The 15,769-nt window shown below is 48.9% G+C and overlaps 1 protein-coding gene across 8 annotated transcripts in view; it reads right to left on the reverse strand.

Moving 5' to 3' along the window:
* Positions 1 to 15,769, reverse strand: part of FLNB (filamin B) — a 139,445-nt gene that overhangs the window by 14,533 nt on the left and 109,143 nt on the right. For 2 of the 8 annotated variants that reach the window (XM_025272809.3, XM_025272813.3), the window contains 12 exons: positions 13,565 to 13,603; positions 12,682 to 12,784; positions 11,840 to 11,980; positions 8,768 to 8,896; positions 7,872 to 8,045; positions 6,973 to 7,131; positions 6,475 to 6,678; positions 5,407 to 5,559; positions 5,183 to 5,305; positions 2,266 to 2,532; positions 1,526 to 1,663; positions 49 to 164 (listed from right to left, as the gene is read on the reverse strand). In XM_025272809.3, coding sequence (XP_025128594.1) covers positions 49 to 164; positions 1,526 to 1,663; positions 2,266 to 2,532; positions 5,183 to 5,305; positions 5,407 to 5,559; positions 6,475 to 6,678; positions 6,973 to 7,131; positions 7,872 to 8,045; positions 8,768 to 8,896; positions 11,840 to 11,980; positions 12,682 to 12,784; positions 13,565 to 13,603 — 1,746 coding nt within the window. The other 6 variants (XM_025272812.3, XM_025272808.3, XM_025272811.3 and 3 more) reach the window with 4 other exon arrangements.

The raw sequence follows: 15,769 nt of genomic DNA on the forward strand, positions 1-15,769 counted from the left end.
CACTGGTCAGGCTGTGGCCAAGGAGATGGATGTTTCCTTGCGTCTCACCTGAAGGCTCAGAACAGTGAGGCGGCGGGCGTCATCCGAGGGCGCGATCACCGGCACCACGTAGGGACTTTCGGGAATGTGCTCGTCATTGAACTTGATGGAGACCTCGTAGTTACCTGTGGGGAGGGGAGAGGAGAGTCCCACCATGTCAGAGATTCCAGGAGGGCAGTCCCAGAGCAGCTGCCTGGTTCTGGGAGAAGAGAGACCCCCCGCCACTGCCCACAGCACCCCCTGCCCATGGTTGTAAAACTGGCTGGTTCAGAGAGGGTCACCCAGCTCACATCAGGCCAACGTGATTTTCGTAGTTGAATGAGGGCACGTATTCTTTTTTTTTTTCCATCTTAGATATTGTGTTTAACAATTTCAAAGACTAAAGCACTGAAGTGTGTCTTTTGTGCTTTGCCTGCGTATATGTGAGCCCATACACACATCAACATCTGGCGTGTATGCCCAATTTCTTTCCAAAGGAGAGGCTTATGACCAAGCGTTGTATCAGAAGTTATATACTTAAGAATAAGAAGGGTTTCATGTAGCCAGGATCCATTATTGATCCTGAACGATGAAGAGTAGGACAGAAACTGTGACAACAGGGGTAGAAGCAGAGTGATGACTAAAGAAAGTTCAGTCAAAGAGGAAGGGCGGGGACTCTTAACCTGGGCCCAGCAGGGCTGCTGCACGAAGGTCTGTGCACAGGACTCAGGAGATCCAAACTTGGATGGGAGAAAACTGTATCTTTATTTCTACTAACCTCTAACTGTACTTCAGCATTGCCCTCCTCTAGAACTGCTGACAAGAAACCACAGTGCATTAAGAATTGTGATTTTTGTCACCAAAAAACAATCACTTTTCAGTTTTATATGTATCCTGACACAGCAGTTATACTCATTACCACTTAGAAACTACAGGAGTTAACAGACCATCACCGAGTCATATGATTTAATGTATTCATGAAAACCTGTATACATTGCTAAGTTACTTATCTGTTCCTTTAAAAAGATTTTGAAAATGATACTTTAATTGATTTCTTTTATGCTCCAAAGTAATTTATTTCATGTGTTTAAAGATATTCCTGAGATGGTCCCCAGGGCCCTCACCAGATGCCAAAGAATCCATGGCACAGGAAAGGTTGAAATCCCTGTTCAAGGGAGCTCAGAGGCTGAGGCACCTCTTCCGGGGCAGACACACTGGCCACTGGTCGAGGGCGGGTCAAGAGAGGCTGCTCAGTGGGGACAATGAACCAGCTGAACAAGAGCACACAGAGTGAGGCCAAGAGAGAGGCCAAGAGACAGGGAGAACAAGAATTCCTGCCCCTGCAAGGCCTGGGGGATACACCACAACTGGATTTCTAGGAGACATGCCCATGTGCCCATATAGAAAAACTCCTCTTCTACTGGTGCTAGCCTGACGAGCTTCTATTCCTTACAACCAACCATCCCCGAACAAGGATAATGTCCTCCACTGGCCCCTGAGTACCTACCAGGTTCCTGGGCAATATACGACACACCGCAAGATCCGTTTTTATGGTCATCGAATGTAATCTCGGCCTTACTGGGGCCCTCCACGGCAATGGAGAGGCCCCCGGCGCCTGCCTCCCGGGTCCAGATGCTGAACTCCGCTGAGACAGAGAAACATCTGGTCAGTGACTGAGCCCTGGTGCTGGGTTTCGTTTGTTCCCAGCGCTTTCCTCTTTCTCTAATCCCAAGCAGAGCCCAAGCAAGGGCACTGCAGATGTGTGCTAAGCACCATCCATGACTACACAAAGTTCATGGCATCAGAGCGTCTTTTGAATACACGCAAACCAAGCCAGAACAAGATGAGAGTGTGCAGACTGTACAGATTTTCCCACCCAGCAACCACTACTGCAAGGGACCACTGCCATCAGTTTTAAAGAATTCTAGCATGTTCCATACCTGCAAGATGCTCTGGAAACAGTTTTATGACCCTGATCCTCTCTGAGACACTCACAACCCTCACCCTTAAATTATAGGCTCCAAGAAGTCCCTCAGGGAGACACTTGTTTAGTTTTGGATTAGCAAGCAACCCCCAAATGTCTTTAGCCACGGAAGCCTTGTTTTAAAGAAAGCCCCTTCATACCACCAGTCAGAATCACACATACAAAGTCTTCCTTTCAGCACAGGGTGAAGGGTACAGGGTGCTCACGCCACCAGGCTGAGCTCAGTCTTCTCAAACAAAAAGAAAGCTGCCCAGAACGCTCACCCGGAACTCCGGCTTCTCCTCGCTCCAGGCCAGGGCCGCCTGCCCGGACCTTGTGGGCACCCCCCTCGCCCAGCGGCCCCACAGTGAACTGGAAGGGGCTGCCAGTGACGTGCTGGCCACGGTACTTGACGCTGACGGTGTGAACACCCATCTCCTGGGGCACGAACCGGACGCAGTGCGAGTTCTTCCCCACCGGCACAATCTCCGCCTCGGTCACGCGGCCAGAGGGGCTGGTGACGTGGGCCGACATGTCACTGCTGTCAATTTCTGAAAGGGGGCAGGGAGAAACAGAAGGGTCAGGGCGAGGGCCTGAGGTGGAACAGGACATGCAGGGCAAGCAGAAGAAGGCAAAGTGAGTGCAGCCCAGGGGTGTGGGGTGCTCAGGCTTCCTCTCATCCCAGCTGGATGCTTGCCCTCCTGTCTCCCTCAAACCCCTGGGTGCTTGTGGCCAGCATGGAGAGAGCAGGGCCCCTCCGGCCACCCAGTGCAGAGAACGTTCTGGGGGCACTGACAAGTGCCCTGGGTGCACTGTACAGCCCTCCTGGCTCAGAGTTAATTCCATACAGAGATTTCAAACCAGAGCCTGAGCTGATAGTCACAGCGTGTAAATAACGACGATGGCTCAGATGTTTCTAAGCCAATGTGACATGGGGCTATCGGCATGCTTACAGGGGCTCTTTTTCATAGGTAACAACACAAAAAGCACTGTCAAGAAGCATTGGCATTTCTTCTAGGTAACAAGTCTAAATGCATTTAGAGGAGAAAGTGAACTTGGGTCGGTCCCAGTGGCAAAGGGAAAACCACGCGTGAGCAAAGCTTTGAGCAAACTGAAGACCAGAGGCCGCGCTTCCAGAAACACAGCGTCTTGGGTCCCCAGCACTAGGAAGCAGACCGTGTCTGTTCCACACGACGTGCTCGGCCATGCCAGCGACTTGTGCTTGCATGACATGGTGGAGTCAGGCGTGCCGCAAGCAAGGTGACCAAGTAATGCCACCATCGAGGGCAGCACGAAACCGCATCCTGCAGCTCTACGGGTTCCGGGTAGTAACTCATGACTCTGAGCCCTGAGGATGCAGGAAGGAGGTTGAGGGGAGGTCTCCCCACATGGCCTGGGTCTGCAGGGCCTCTGCTCCCTTCTAGTTGGCGAGAGGGGATGCTTTAGGTAAGGAGGGGAAAAGTGAATCTCCACCAGAGTCATCAGGGAACACTGAAAAGAGGAAGGAGTCAAGAGTCAGATGAGACTTGAGAGAAAGGGTAACTGTCCTCATCACACAAAGAGAAGACACAGACAGATAAAGGGAACAGGAAACATAATCCCCCAAATAAGGAAAGTGAAGAAATGAAAACACAGTTCATCTGCCCAGTGACTGGAGAAATGGAGCTGCAAACTTTCTTTCCATCAGACTGATCAGTGTGAGAATGTGCTACTCAGTACCAGTGGGGAAAGGGAGAAACACCAATATGTTTTCTGGAGGACTGGCTGCTGAGGCATAGTGGCATCTGAAATGTGTGGGCCCAGCAATCCCATTCCTGGGCATCAGTCCACCGTGATGAGAGATGTCACAGGGCACTGATTAAAGAGGTCAAGGGATGGAGATGAGAGTACCTGAAATGATGATGTATGTACCTAGAGGTGAAATGGACTCTTACGCAGCCAATCAAAGATGATGGGGAAGTGTATTTTAGTGTGGAAAGATGCCTAAAATATAGTGAGCAAGAACTGCATCAGTGGGACCAGAGATGGAGCCTGTCTGTCTAGGAGGCTGGAGCCACCCAAGGTCCAGCTCTGGACCTCAAACATGAACCACAGTCTCCATGGACGGTGGGATACCAGGTGACACTTACTTCCCCCGGTTTTGAACACATAAACTTTCTTTCTTTTTTTTGACCACATGGTAAGGCATGCAGTATCTTCGTTCCCCAACCAGGGGTTGAACCAGTGCACACTCCCTGCAGTGGAAGTTTAGAGTCTTAACCAGCAGACTACCAGGGAAGTCTGGCACATGAATTTTTATTATCATAATCCATGCATCTCTCTTTAAGGTCTCTTAGTCTGGACACTCCAGTAGTGAGGTTTTTACCGACATCCAGAAAGGAAGAAACCATCAAGTATTGCTGCGAAGGCAGAGCAAATGGACATGGGACAAGTTAGGAAAGACGCGAGACACCGTGGAGTTTTATCTAGAAGCCAGAAGTTCATCACAACGTGAGCTTCATCTGAAGACTGTTTAGATTTTCTGTCCTCATAAAATCTACAACTCTACACACCGCATGCCAGAGGAGCCTCAAGTGACTTACACAGTCACTGCTTAATAGAAAGAAACTGGGCCACATTTCAGACAGACTAAGGCTGCTGACTGGCTAATTTGGGCAAAGGGCTAGCTGTGGCCCAGCCACCCACCCAGCCTCGCATCCCAGCCCTCATTCCAATTTTAGGAATGAAAGGGACAAATGGGAATCAGAAAGATGTCACTGGGCTGACACCTCTTTGCAAATATGAATATCAGTAGGGTCACTTCTCTCACTGTTAGTCCAGCTAACAGTAAATTCTCAAAGCTTATCTATTTTTCTCCCATGGGATGTGATAAAGCTATTTTCACCTGGAAGAAGGATAAGTAAATAGATTTACTTTTCATGGATAGGCCTCTGTGAAAACAAGTAAATAAATAAAATTAAATTCAAAAAGTAGGAAATGGCAACCGACTCCAGTATTTTTGCCTGAAGAATCCCATGGATGGAGGAGCCTGGTAGGCTACAGTCCACGGGGTCACAAAGAGTCAGACACGACTGAGCGATTTCACTTTCACTTTCAAAGAGTAGTTCCCCATAGCAGACACGGACGGTACCTTCTGGGCCAAGCCCGGACTTGGATTCCAGTGGTGCCCACTGCCTGGACCCACAAGCCCCTCAGGCTCACCTGGGATTTTCAGGTTCAGGTCACAGATGCTGCCAACAGTGGCCACAGACGGGGCTCGGCTGGTACGGGTGATGCTCTCCTTGACTCTTCCCTCCCCGCTGATTTTCACGGTGAAGGGGCTCCCTGCAAAAACCGAGAGAGCCCTTGAGAGCGGCCCAGAGCCCACAAACAGTGTCTACGGAAAACCAAGCAAGGGATGCGGACAGCAGTGGGACCATACGCACCAGGCACGTGCTCGTCAGCGAACTTGGTGGAGACGATGTAAACCCCAGGCACGGTGGGGAAGTAGGAGACCTTGCAGGTGCCGTCCTCCAGGTCCTCGGTCTGGATGTCCACCTTGCTAGGGCCTTCCACCGCCAAGGAGATGCCTCCGTAACCTGCAACACAGTTGCCCGGGGCCGCTGTGACAGCAACTCATCACCAAGGGGAGCAGAAAGGACCTCCACCCCTGCAAATGCTCCAGACAGCAGACAAGACAGTAACAGTGGCCCTGTGGGACAGCCCTGGGCAGAAGAGTCAACTACTGGTTCCTGCACTGAAATAAATAACCTGGCTGAATATGGCCTTGACCATACCTTTTTCTCAAGGCTCTCTACTAACATCCCACCGACCACCTGTCCTGCAGAACTCGCTGGGGAAGATACATTCCCCACATGCCTCCAAGAAAGGCATGCACTGCCTGGAGGTTTATTACCAGCTGCAGGCCTGAGAATTTGACATTTCCAACTGCTCCTAGATGCCTTGGCTGTCCTGCCAGGGACCCACTAAGACAGCAGATTTAAAGCTTTAAGAACTTGAGGAATCAACAGAGAACATCAGCCTATCAGGACCAGAAATTCTCCAGCTCCTTCCCTGGGGAATGTGACTTTGTCCAGAAGTCAGTGAAGCAGTCCTTCACTCACGAAGGCAGAAGATCATGACTCTGGAAGGTGGAGTAGCTTGGAGCACGCCAAGCTAATCCAGACCATCCAAGAGCAAACAGGAAGAAATTCCTCATTTCCTTGAAAGTCCTGCTCAGCTAAACATGACCTTGGGCCAGCTGGCCCAACATTCTTAGCTTAGGATGAGGCAAGGAGACCCTGGGAAGCTGAGAACAATGGTGGGAGTATTGATAATGAAGCAGCTCACGGCTAACCCTGGGCTGCAATGATAACCATGTCTAAAGATCGATAGCTTGAAGGCTGCTTAGAAAGAAAAAAAAGCTGGCAGGATAAAAAGGCAAAACAATCTGAGCAAAAGAAGCCAGTTCCAAAGGACTGGGCCTCTTCCCCTGGGTCCACCCCCATACACACCTGCATCTCTCGTGTCCACAATGAAGTCAGACATCTCGAAAGTCCGGCCTTCTGACAGGCCACGGCCATAGACTTTGGCTCTGCGGGCATCCCCAATCTCCGACTGGACCACCATGATGGATACGGGGCTGTTGGCCACGTGGTTGCCATTCTTCTTGATGCTGACCAGGTGTTCACCCACCTCCCGGGGAATGAAGGAGATGCCTGGAACGGAGCACAAATTGGGGTTTGTGGGTGGGAGGGTGAAGTAAAGGGGAGGAAGCAGAAGGGAGACAAGCTTGAAAGAATGGAAACAGGACTTCTTTCTTTACTTTCTAGCAATGTCCAAGAGGGTTGTCAGCATTCCAAGGTGGAAGTGCTTGGATTCTGACCACACACGTGACCCAGCGGGTTTATTACATCATATTCCAGGATGCTACCAATCTCCCATGCAACGGCTGGGATCCCCAACATGGTGGGAATCCCCATCTCCCACTCAAGATGGCAACGTGGGCTCACCGATGTGATTGTTGGGCAGCCTCTTCAGGAGACAAGGCTCGTCACGACCGGACGGGGCCTTGATGCTGGCCGTCAAGGTGCTGAGGTCAGTCTCGCTGATGTCGAGCAAGAAGTCGGCGGCTGAGCCCAGCTTCACCTGAGAGCACCGTCTGCTGTCGTCTAGGAAACACCACCCCAACACAACTCGGTTACACATGGTCACCCTGACTCTCCAGAGCCCTCATATCACACACCATTCACAGGTGGACAGGCAAGAATTAGTTAAGCAAAGTTAAGCGGAAAAAAAAAAAAGTGCCCCGGACAATGATTAGACCTAACCAAGAAAGAATGATTGCTACTTATGCCTGGTTACTGGGAAGACTAGTAGCTGGCAGGAACTAGAGACCTGGGTCCACACAGACCATGTTTATATCCCATTGAGAGCAGGATTCGAACACACAGCACAGTGGGAGTCAGGAGCAGAGCTCTGAGTCAGATAATCTCCACCTGAATCCCTGAATACCCATAAACCTAGCTGAGGCGCTGTCTCTCCAACCCTCAGTTTTCTCATCAACAAAAGGGAGACAAAAATCTATCTAGGAGTGATGTTGATGGGCATCTTTGAGCTCATTCACTCATGCAATACATATTGTTTGAATGCCTCTCTTTGAGGGCTTCTTTTTTGGACCCTGAAGTCAGACTGGCACAAATAAGTGCCTGAAAAATGGTGCGCTTGCTTTTCCCGGGATTGCCAGCTGAAGGAGGAATTTAGCCCATCCAGTGCTGGCCTTGCACCCCTAGTTTGTTCCCAAGGAGTTGCTGTGAGACTTAATCTCAGACTTATGCCTAGCCTGCTGCTCTGGGTCTGAGGGGAGAGGTCCTTATTGGAGCAGAGCCTCCAGGAAGCCAGGAGACTCTACCTGTGATCTTGGCTGTGAAGGGGCTGCCAGGGATGTGTTTGTCATTGTACTTGACCAGGATGCTGTAGTCGCCCGGCAAGGTGGGCAGGTAAGTCACCGTGCACGTCCCATCTTTGTTGTCAATACAGCTGATTTCGGCCTTTGAGGGTCCCTCGATAGCCAAGTCCAGGCCACCTGTGAATGGGAGGAGAGGGAGAGACCATCAGGGATAGGGTTTCTTTGTTTTAAAGTCGATCACCACTCATCTGGGACAGCCCTGATGCCAGGACAGACAGACTAACACAAGCCATGGGAGCCACAGGCAAGGCACGTAGGTCAGAATAAAGTGATTGACACCCGGTGAAAGTGTCAGGGGGAGGACACTCCACCCTCTGAATTCTTCCTGCAAGTGACCCAGAAGTTCTGTTCTTCCAGATGTGTGGGACGAGGAAGGGATGGAACCCCACAGGCCAATCACACATACAGGAGAGAGTGTCACACACAGACTCACTGCTGGTTGGCTGGATGCCACCAAGAAGATCCCATTGGAACCACACATGAGAAATGTCTGTGGTGACAATGGGCACGGGCATAGAGCTTTATCTAGAATAAACTGCTAAATCATTCATGTGGCCCTGGGGATACATGTATAGGTACAAAAAAAGAAAAATGGTATCTAATGAAATACACTTAAATTTCAGGCGAGTCACAAACAACACTTCATAGTATGACTGTGACTTTAATCAGAACACAAAGGACTTTAAAATTTCAGTTTTGGGTGAAAGACAGAGGAGCTCTAATAAGAGATTCATATGAGAGAAAAGACAAGATAGATGCTACCATTCAGGAGTCTTATTTTTAAAGGCTTCCGTGGAATTGCATTCCCTAAACTCTCCGATAGCCCAGAACTACAGTACCTTCTCCCGCATCCTCGGTGACGATGGTGAAGGTGGCGGTTTTGTTGGCCACTCCGTACACCAGGCCCGGGCCGTACGCAGACACGCTCCCGCTGTTGGGGTAGTTCACGTAGAACTGGAGGGGGCTCTCTGGGTTTGCAAAGAACACACACAGTGTTGGGACTCATGAAGGATGATTCACCTAACAGCAGGGGCGGGCATGTCCTGGGCAGAGCAGAAGCAAGAGGAGACTGCGGGGCTCCATCCTAGGACACGCAAGGCAGGGCTCCTCACTGTGGACCCTTCTGTGATCACACGAGACAAACAGTCCTGAGCTGGAGGGAACAGCTCCACAGGGCGGGAATGACCCCCACTGTATGGAACGTGACTGGGAGGGCCTTTGGGAAGGACATTTGCTTCCGGCTTTCAAAATTTGTGCGTTCAGCCCCAGGAATCCATCTCACTGTGGTCCTCTGGCCCACCTATTCCAACCCCCAACCCTGCACAAGGACTTCCATTTTCAAAGTGGTCAGATGTAAATTAGGAAAAGACGCCACAGTCCAATGATGGGGGGTTGGTTAAATAAAAACTGGACTTGTAGGTCATTAAAAATAATGAGAGAGATCTATGCATACTAACTCAAGAGATTATCCACATGTGTTGCATTAAAAAGAGAAAAAGGTGTTTTTACTACTGTTTAATCATTTACAAGACATACTTCATTTGCAATGAAAATACTTGTTCACCAAGTTGAAAGATGACTTTTTTTTAGTATTTTTAATACTAACTGGAGCAAGGTAGGGAACTAGCAAGAGGGAAAAAATTAAAATTTAACAATTCTTCCTAAAACTTGTGTCATTTTTTTGAAATATGCTGGAGAAGGAAAGACTTTTAAATGGGAAATTTTTATTCTTTTATGCTTTGGCTAATTACGATTAATTAAATACTTGGTAAAAGTAGAAGACAAAAATAAAAAGGATAATTGCTATATAATATTAATATCAATATCTCATTATAATAATACCCTATATAATATTAATACCCATTATAATATCTATATAATAACACCCTATACAGTAATATGGCGCTAGTGGTAAAGAACCTGTCTGCCGATGCAGGAGTCATAAGAGACTTGGATTCGATTCCTGGGGCAGGAAGATCCCCTGGAGGAGGGCATGGCAACCCACTCCAGTATTCTTGCCTGGAGAATCTCATGGACAGAGGAGCCTGGCGGGCTATAGTCCATATAGTAATATATACCCATTATAATAGATCCTTATGTAATATTAATACCATTATCCCAGTCCAAAATAGGACAAAATCGCATGTGTATTTGTTGGTATAGAGAGACAGTTGTGGAAGTAGAAGGAATATGGTAGAAAGACATTTTTTCACTTTTTCTGTATCTGCATCTTTAGAATATTTAAATAGAAGCAGGTAAATATACTGTTCCTTTGAACAAATATTATCCTTACACATAAACTAAGTCAAACATCAAATTGGGAGAAATATTTGCAACTCCTATCACAAAGGGCTAATCTCCCCAATATTTAAATTGCCCTCAGAAACTGATATGACAAAGGTCAATAATTGAACAGAAAAATTGAGCCAAGGATACAAATGTCTAGTTCAAAGAAAAAGAAACAGATACAATAATTAGCAGTATAGAAAGCTGCTCAAGTTCACTCATAGGAGAAATGCAAACAAAGCAATACTGTTTTCTAACTATCCGTTTGGTGAAGATCTAGAAATTTGACGGCATATTCCACTGGCAAATTGGTGGAAAAGCAGGTGCTCTGTGACATGGTGGGTGGATGTGTGGACAGGAAGAGGCTGGGTGAAGGGTGCTTTGCTGAGACCTGTCAAGCAGATGGCTGTGATTGCATCCTGCGATTTCTCCCCTGAAAACCAAATCTCTCGGATACACCCTGTAGGTGTGAGAGGATGGATGTGAAAGGCTAGTCACTGCAGCAGGACTAGTGGTCGCAAAAGGCAGGGAAGAACACTGTCTCACGGGATAAACAGTGCACACGTGATGTTCATCTGAACGGCGGGACACCGTGAACACACTCTACTGTATTCAGACATGCAAAGCTCTCCAGGTTATAACGTTAGATGAAAGAGTAAGGTCAGAATGATGAGCAGTGAACGCTACTGTTTACAAAACAAACAAAGAGGGATTAAAAATCTGTATTCCTATCTCTCGAAGAGTCTTAAAACTTATTTGGAAATCTAACGTAAAAAATCAGTAATGGTAGGGTTCAAGGAGAGGGCAGATAGGGGATATGGGTGGGAAAGAAACCTTCCTCCACATCATTTTTAAACTATCTGGCTAGGTTACATACTTAAAATATTACACTAAAAAATAAAGAACTATTTAAACAATTTAAAGAAAAAGAAAGTAACACTGTGCTGGGCTTCCCCAGTGGCTCAGTGGTAAAGAATCTGCCTGCAATGCAGGAGATGCAGGAGGTTCCATCCCTGGGTTGGGAAGATCTCCTGGAGGAGGGCATGGCTAACCACTCCAGTATTCTTGCTTGGAAAATCCTCACGGACAGAGGAGCCTGGTTGGTTACAGTCCAACACATCACAAAAATCCGGACGCAGCTGAGCACAAGCACACATGTGCCACCGGATGGAGGTGAAATGTGAGCTGGCTTTCCTTGTCAAGGGCAGAGTGACAATAAAACAACATATCCTCTTCTCACAACCTCTTCTCCTGTCCCAAACCCTGATGCTGCTTCAGGCTCTGCAGGCCAGGCTGGAAAGTCCCTCGACAAGTCGCACATTTTTTCTCCCTGCTTCATCCCTTGGCCAAGGTAGGCACAGTGACAAAGACAAACAACCCCAGACTGAAGGGCCTGCACTGTGACCCAGGACACTCAGCCGCATCGTCCCTGCTGGCAATTAGCCGGATCTGCTGGGGTCACAGGCTGCTTGGTTCTGCAGGGAGGCCCACACTGCATCTGCAAATCTGCCACCAAGAACCGCATGGCATCTGACTGAACGACTGAAGACAACCTCCTGGGTGTTTCCGCCCTGACTCCTGCAGTCCTGTGGGCCTGGGCGGCAGCGGCGCGGAACCCGACTCACCAGGAATGTGGCTGCCCATGTACTTGATGTGCATCTCGTGGAGGCCAACCTCCGTGGGGGCGTATCTGACAGTGACTGTGCCGTCCTTGTTGTCCACAATCTCGGGTGTGGCCGTCTTCCCAGAAGGCATGTGGACCTCTCCTGTTGGAGCACAGGAGACAGGGCGGTGACCCCACCAAAGATTGTGCCTGGAGGAGCCGAGCACAGAGGCACAGGTGGCCTTCACAACAAAGGTTCTCAGACCCAAGAACACTCACTGCTGAGTAAAACACCAAGCTCCATAACAGGAAGCAGAGACACACCTGCCTTCATTCTGTTCTCTTGTGTTTCCACAAAATGCAGCAGGCAACTCACAAGCAAAGGGTCTTTTGAACTGAGAGCCATTAGAAGCTTAAACAGGACTTGAGAAGACCACGAGACCAATCAGATCAGTAAAGCATCAAGTCAGAGAGAAGCAGGCATTGAAAGAAGGCAAGGAAAAGTAACTCTTACACAACAGACCTCAGGGACAATGTCACATCTGGAAGAGTGGAAGAGGAAGAAAAGGCAGGAAAAGGCGGGGGAAGAGGAACCTGACAATTGAGAGAGATATCAACACAGTGACTCTCCCCCTATAGACAATTTCTGGCCCTTTCTTCAGCATGCAAGTTATAAATGAACCCGCTCTTCAGAAACACACAGAACATTCTGCGATCTCAGGGGCTCATGGACTGACTCCCTACAGCCAGGGATGCTGGGTTCTGAACCCAGGTCTGGGGAACAGGTGGAACCAGCCCCTGGGCACCGTATGGATAGCTAGTGAGAGCCAGTGAGGACAAGAGGGCTTTCCCAATAGCGCTTACCGGTGATTTCTCCTTTCCTGACTGCAAATGGAATGACCAAGTCGAAAGGCTTAAATCCCAGGCCGTTCATGTTGCTCACTGGGACATAGGCCTCTTCTGTTACCTAGAAACAGGAAGCAGCGGTCACTGGGTGAAGTGGACAACACTACCCCAGTGTGGGCTGAGGAAGCTGCAGGGGGCGGGTCAGAGCAACTGGGAATTTTGCAAGCTCGTCCAGCCAGGATTCAAGGATATGGCTGTCCATGCATTGTGGGCTTTGCTAACTGGCTCTGGGGCCAGAGTGGACAGCGCCTGAGGGATTGGAGGAGTCATGCTGACCAATTGCTAAAAATTTCTAGGCTGTTTGGTTGTGAAATTCCCAGCAGTGCCCACGGGGAAAGTGGAAAAGTGAGAGACAGCAATGTCTGTGAGTCCCAAGAGGTTCCACCTGGAAAGGTTTAGTTGCTGGTGGCCTGGAAAAGAAGGTGCATTTTAAGTGGCAGAAAGGAGCAGCAGTGGCTTTCTCCCTGAACAGAAACCAGATGTGCAAGTGGCGGCTTTGAGAGTCAGCAGGGGGGCTGAGAACAGCTGTCCGTCTTTCTCTTTAAATGTGGAGACCAACTACACCGAGCGTGATCACAGACATGGGTGCGGGCGATTCGTGGAGCGCAGATGATGACATGGGTGGGTCTCATTAGAGAGAAAGCGGGGGTCATGGTGATGGGCTGATCAGTGGGGACAAACCAATGACCAGGACACCCAGAGGGCTTAAGCAGTCCCCCAAAAGCAGGCTGTAGCTTTTCTACAATGAAGGGTGAGTAAACACAGACGTGGAAAAGGGAAAACGTAAAAACAAAAACCAAAAGTGTACCCAGGGCCTGAATCCAGGGGGACATGCATTTACCGGTACCTCCTTCACAGCTGCGACTTCCCCATCTGTGGCCTGGTCAGTGGCAAATGCAAGTTAGTTGGGAATCACACTGGAGGGACATCACTACTCAGTAGATTCTACCACCCAAGGTCTCCCCTCCACCCCCATCTATCCTGCCCAGCAGGGACCCACTCACTGCAGCGGGAGCCCATATTCTTCCCTCCCTTTGTGGCCAGCCAGCTGGCCTCCTCTCTTCGAATGTCATATCCACCTGCTCCCTGGACCCGTGACACCGCTTCTAGGAAGCAGAACTAGCGGGAGAGTCCATAGGTATGTGATGTATGCAAGGGATTTTACTGGTGCTATTCATTGTTGGGAGAGGCTGAAACAACCCGCATGTCCATCTGTAAGGGAGCTGGTTAAGGAAATTATGTAGGTGTGCACAGTGGACCCCAGTGTAGCCGCTCTGAAGAGGTGATCAAGTCTGATCAATTAATATAGAAAGGCATTTACAGTACATCGAGTGAAGGAAGCAAGACGCAAAGCAATGTGCACGGTGTAACCTGATGTGTTGTTTTTAACACTTTGCCATTTTATTTTTAAAAATTATTTATTTGGCCATGCAGCATGTGGGATCTTAGTACCTTGGCCAGAGTTCAAACCCATAGCCCCTGCATTGGAAGCACAGCATCTTAACTACTGGATCATCAGGGAAGTCCCTGATGTATTCTTGTTGTTGTTAATTTGGCCATGCCACATGGCATGTGGGATCTTAGTTCCCTGACCAGGGGTTGAACCTGTGGCCCCTGCATTGGAAGGATGAAGTCTTAACCTCTGGACCGCCAGGAAAGTCCTGAAACTGATACATTTCTTGTACAAGTTTAAAAAAAAAACCTAACACTGGCCACCTCTGCAGCATGAGATTGGGAAAGGGGTCTCTTGTTACTTGGTTTGTGTTGATACCTCCCTGGTGGTCCAGCGGTTAACTCTATGCTTCCACTGCATGGGCCACAAGTTCCATCTCTGGTCAGGGAACGAAGACCACATGCCACACGGTACAGCCAAAACATAAATAAAAATACAAGAACTAGAAATCCTCCCCTATGGAGGAAAACTTCTGTGCCCAAGTTTGGTCTTTCCTGTGAATTCTGGCATTTCAGAAAGGTGCTTCACCTACAAAGGGAGCTTGGTAAACTTCAACATTTGAAACAGCTCTATTCCCCAATTCCCGGACCGTCTCAGATTGAAGGCAAGTCCAGGACACCTCAGCCAGTACGATCTTTCAATGGCTATGCTATAGCCTTTGATCAATGACTCCTCAACGGCAACAGGCAGAGAAGCTGCAAAACCCATCCCCTGCTGTGCGCACCTGTGTGATGTATTTAAATGAACCAGCCTGCTGGGACTCCCGCACACATTGGCTACAAAGGAAGTACTGGATGTTCATGTCCCTTTGGCCCCAGGCCTATAGGGGAAGGCAGGGAAACTACCCACAAGAGGCCAATTAACAAAAAGTCACCGCAGCCAGGAAAGGCTGGAGCAAGTTCAAAGAATGAAGACCTAAATCGTGTGCCCTGAGTGTCACCCCATTCTGCCTTTGGCAGTCACTGGGGGAGGGGGGAAGCATTTACACAAAGCAGTCTTGCTTTGTATGCATCCCAGGGCTGAAGGGACATTCATCCTAAAGAGTTTGGTGGCCCCCACTTCAGGTTTCTGACTCATCTGCTAGAATGGTCCTTGGTGTTCTCTTCCAGATTTTCTCATTCCCACCCTCTAAATGTGGTCTCTAATCCCCAGCACATTACTCCAGTAGGATGGCAACCTCTGCCCAATCTAACCAACCAGAAAAGACTCCTGTGGGCTAAAACAGATCCTTAAAGCTACAACTGGGACTTCTCTGTAAATTAGGACATAAACTCTCTAGCTGCATCTCTTTCTCTCCTGAAGGAGAAAAACACTCCCAAGTTAACAGTGTCAAACGCTGACAAGAATCTCCATCCTTGAGACATAAAAGGGCTCCAGGTCTCGGGCACAATGTTTACAGATAAGCAAACATCTATGGAAAAGAATAAAGGTACAGCTGTGTATAGAGTGGGAGACAGACGTGACCTTCTGCTGTGATGGTCTCCACGCCCTTCTCTGTTGCTGTGTAAAGTCAAATCATTAGAAGGAGCTTTGCAGGCCATGCACAGGGCCAGGCCACCGGGGTCTGTGAACTTTGTGGTCTGCTCCCGTTAC

Source organism: Bubalus bubalis, chromosome 21 (genome assembly GCF_019923935.1).
Source record: "Bubalus bubalis isolate 160015118507 breed Murrah chromosome 21, NDDB_SH_1, whole genome shotgun sequence".
Classification (NCBI taxonomy): Eukaryota; Metazoa; Chordata; class Mammalia; order Artiodactyla; family Bovidae; genus Bubalus; species Bubalus bubalis.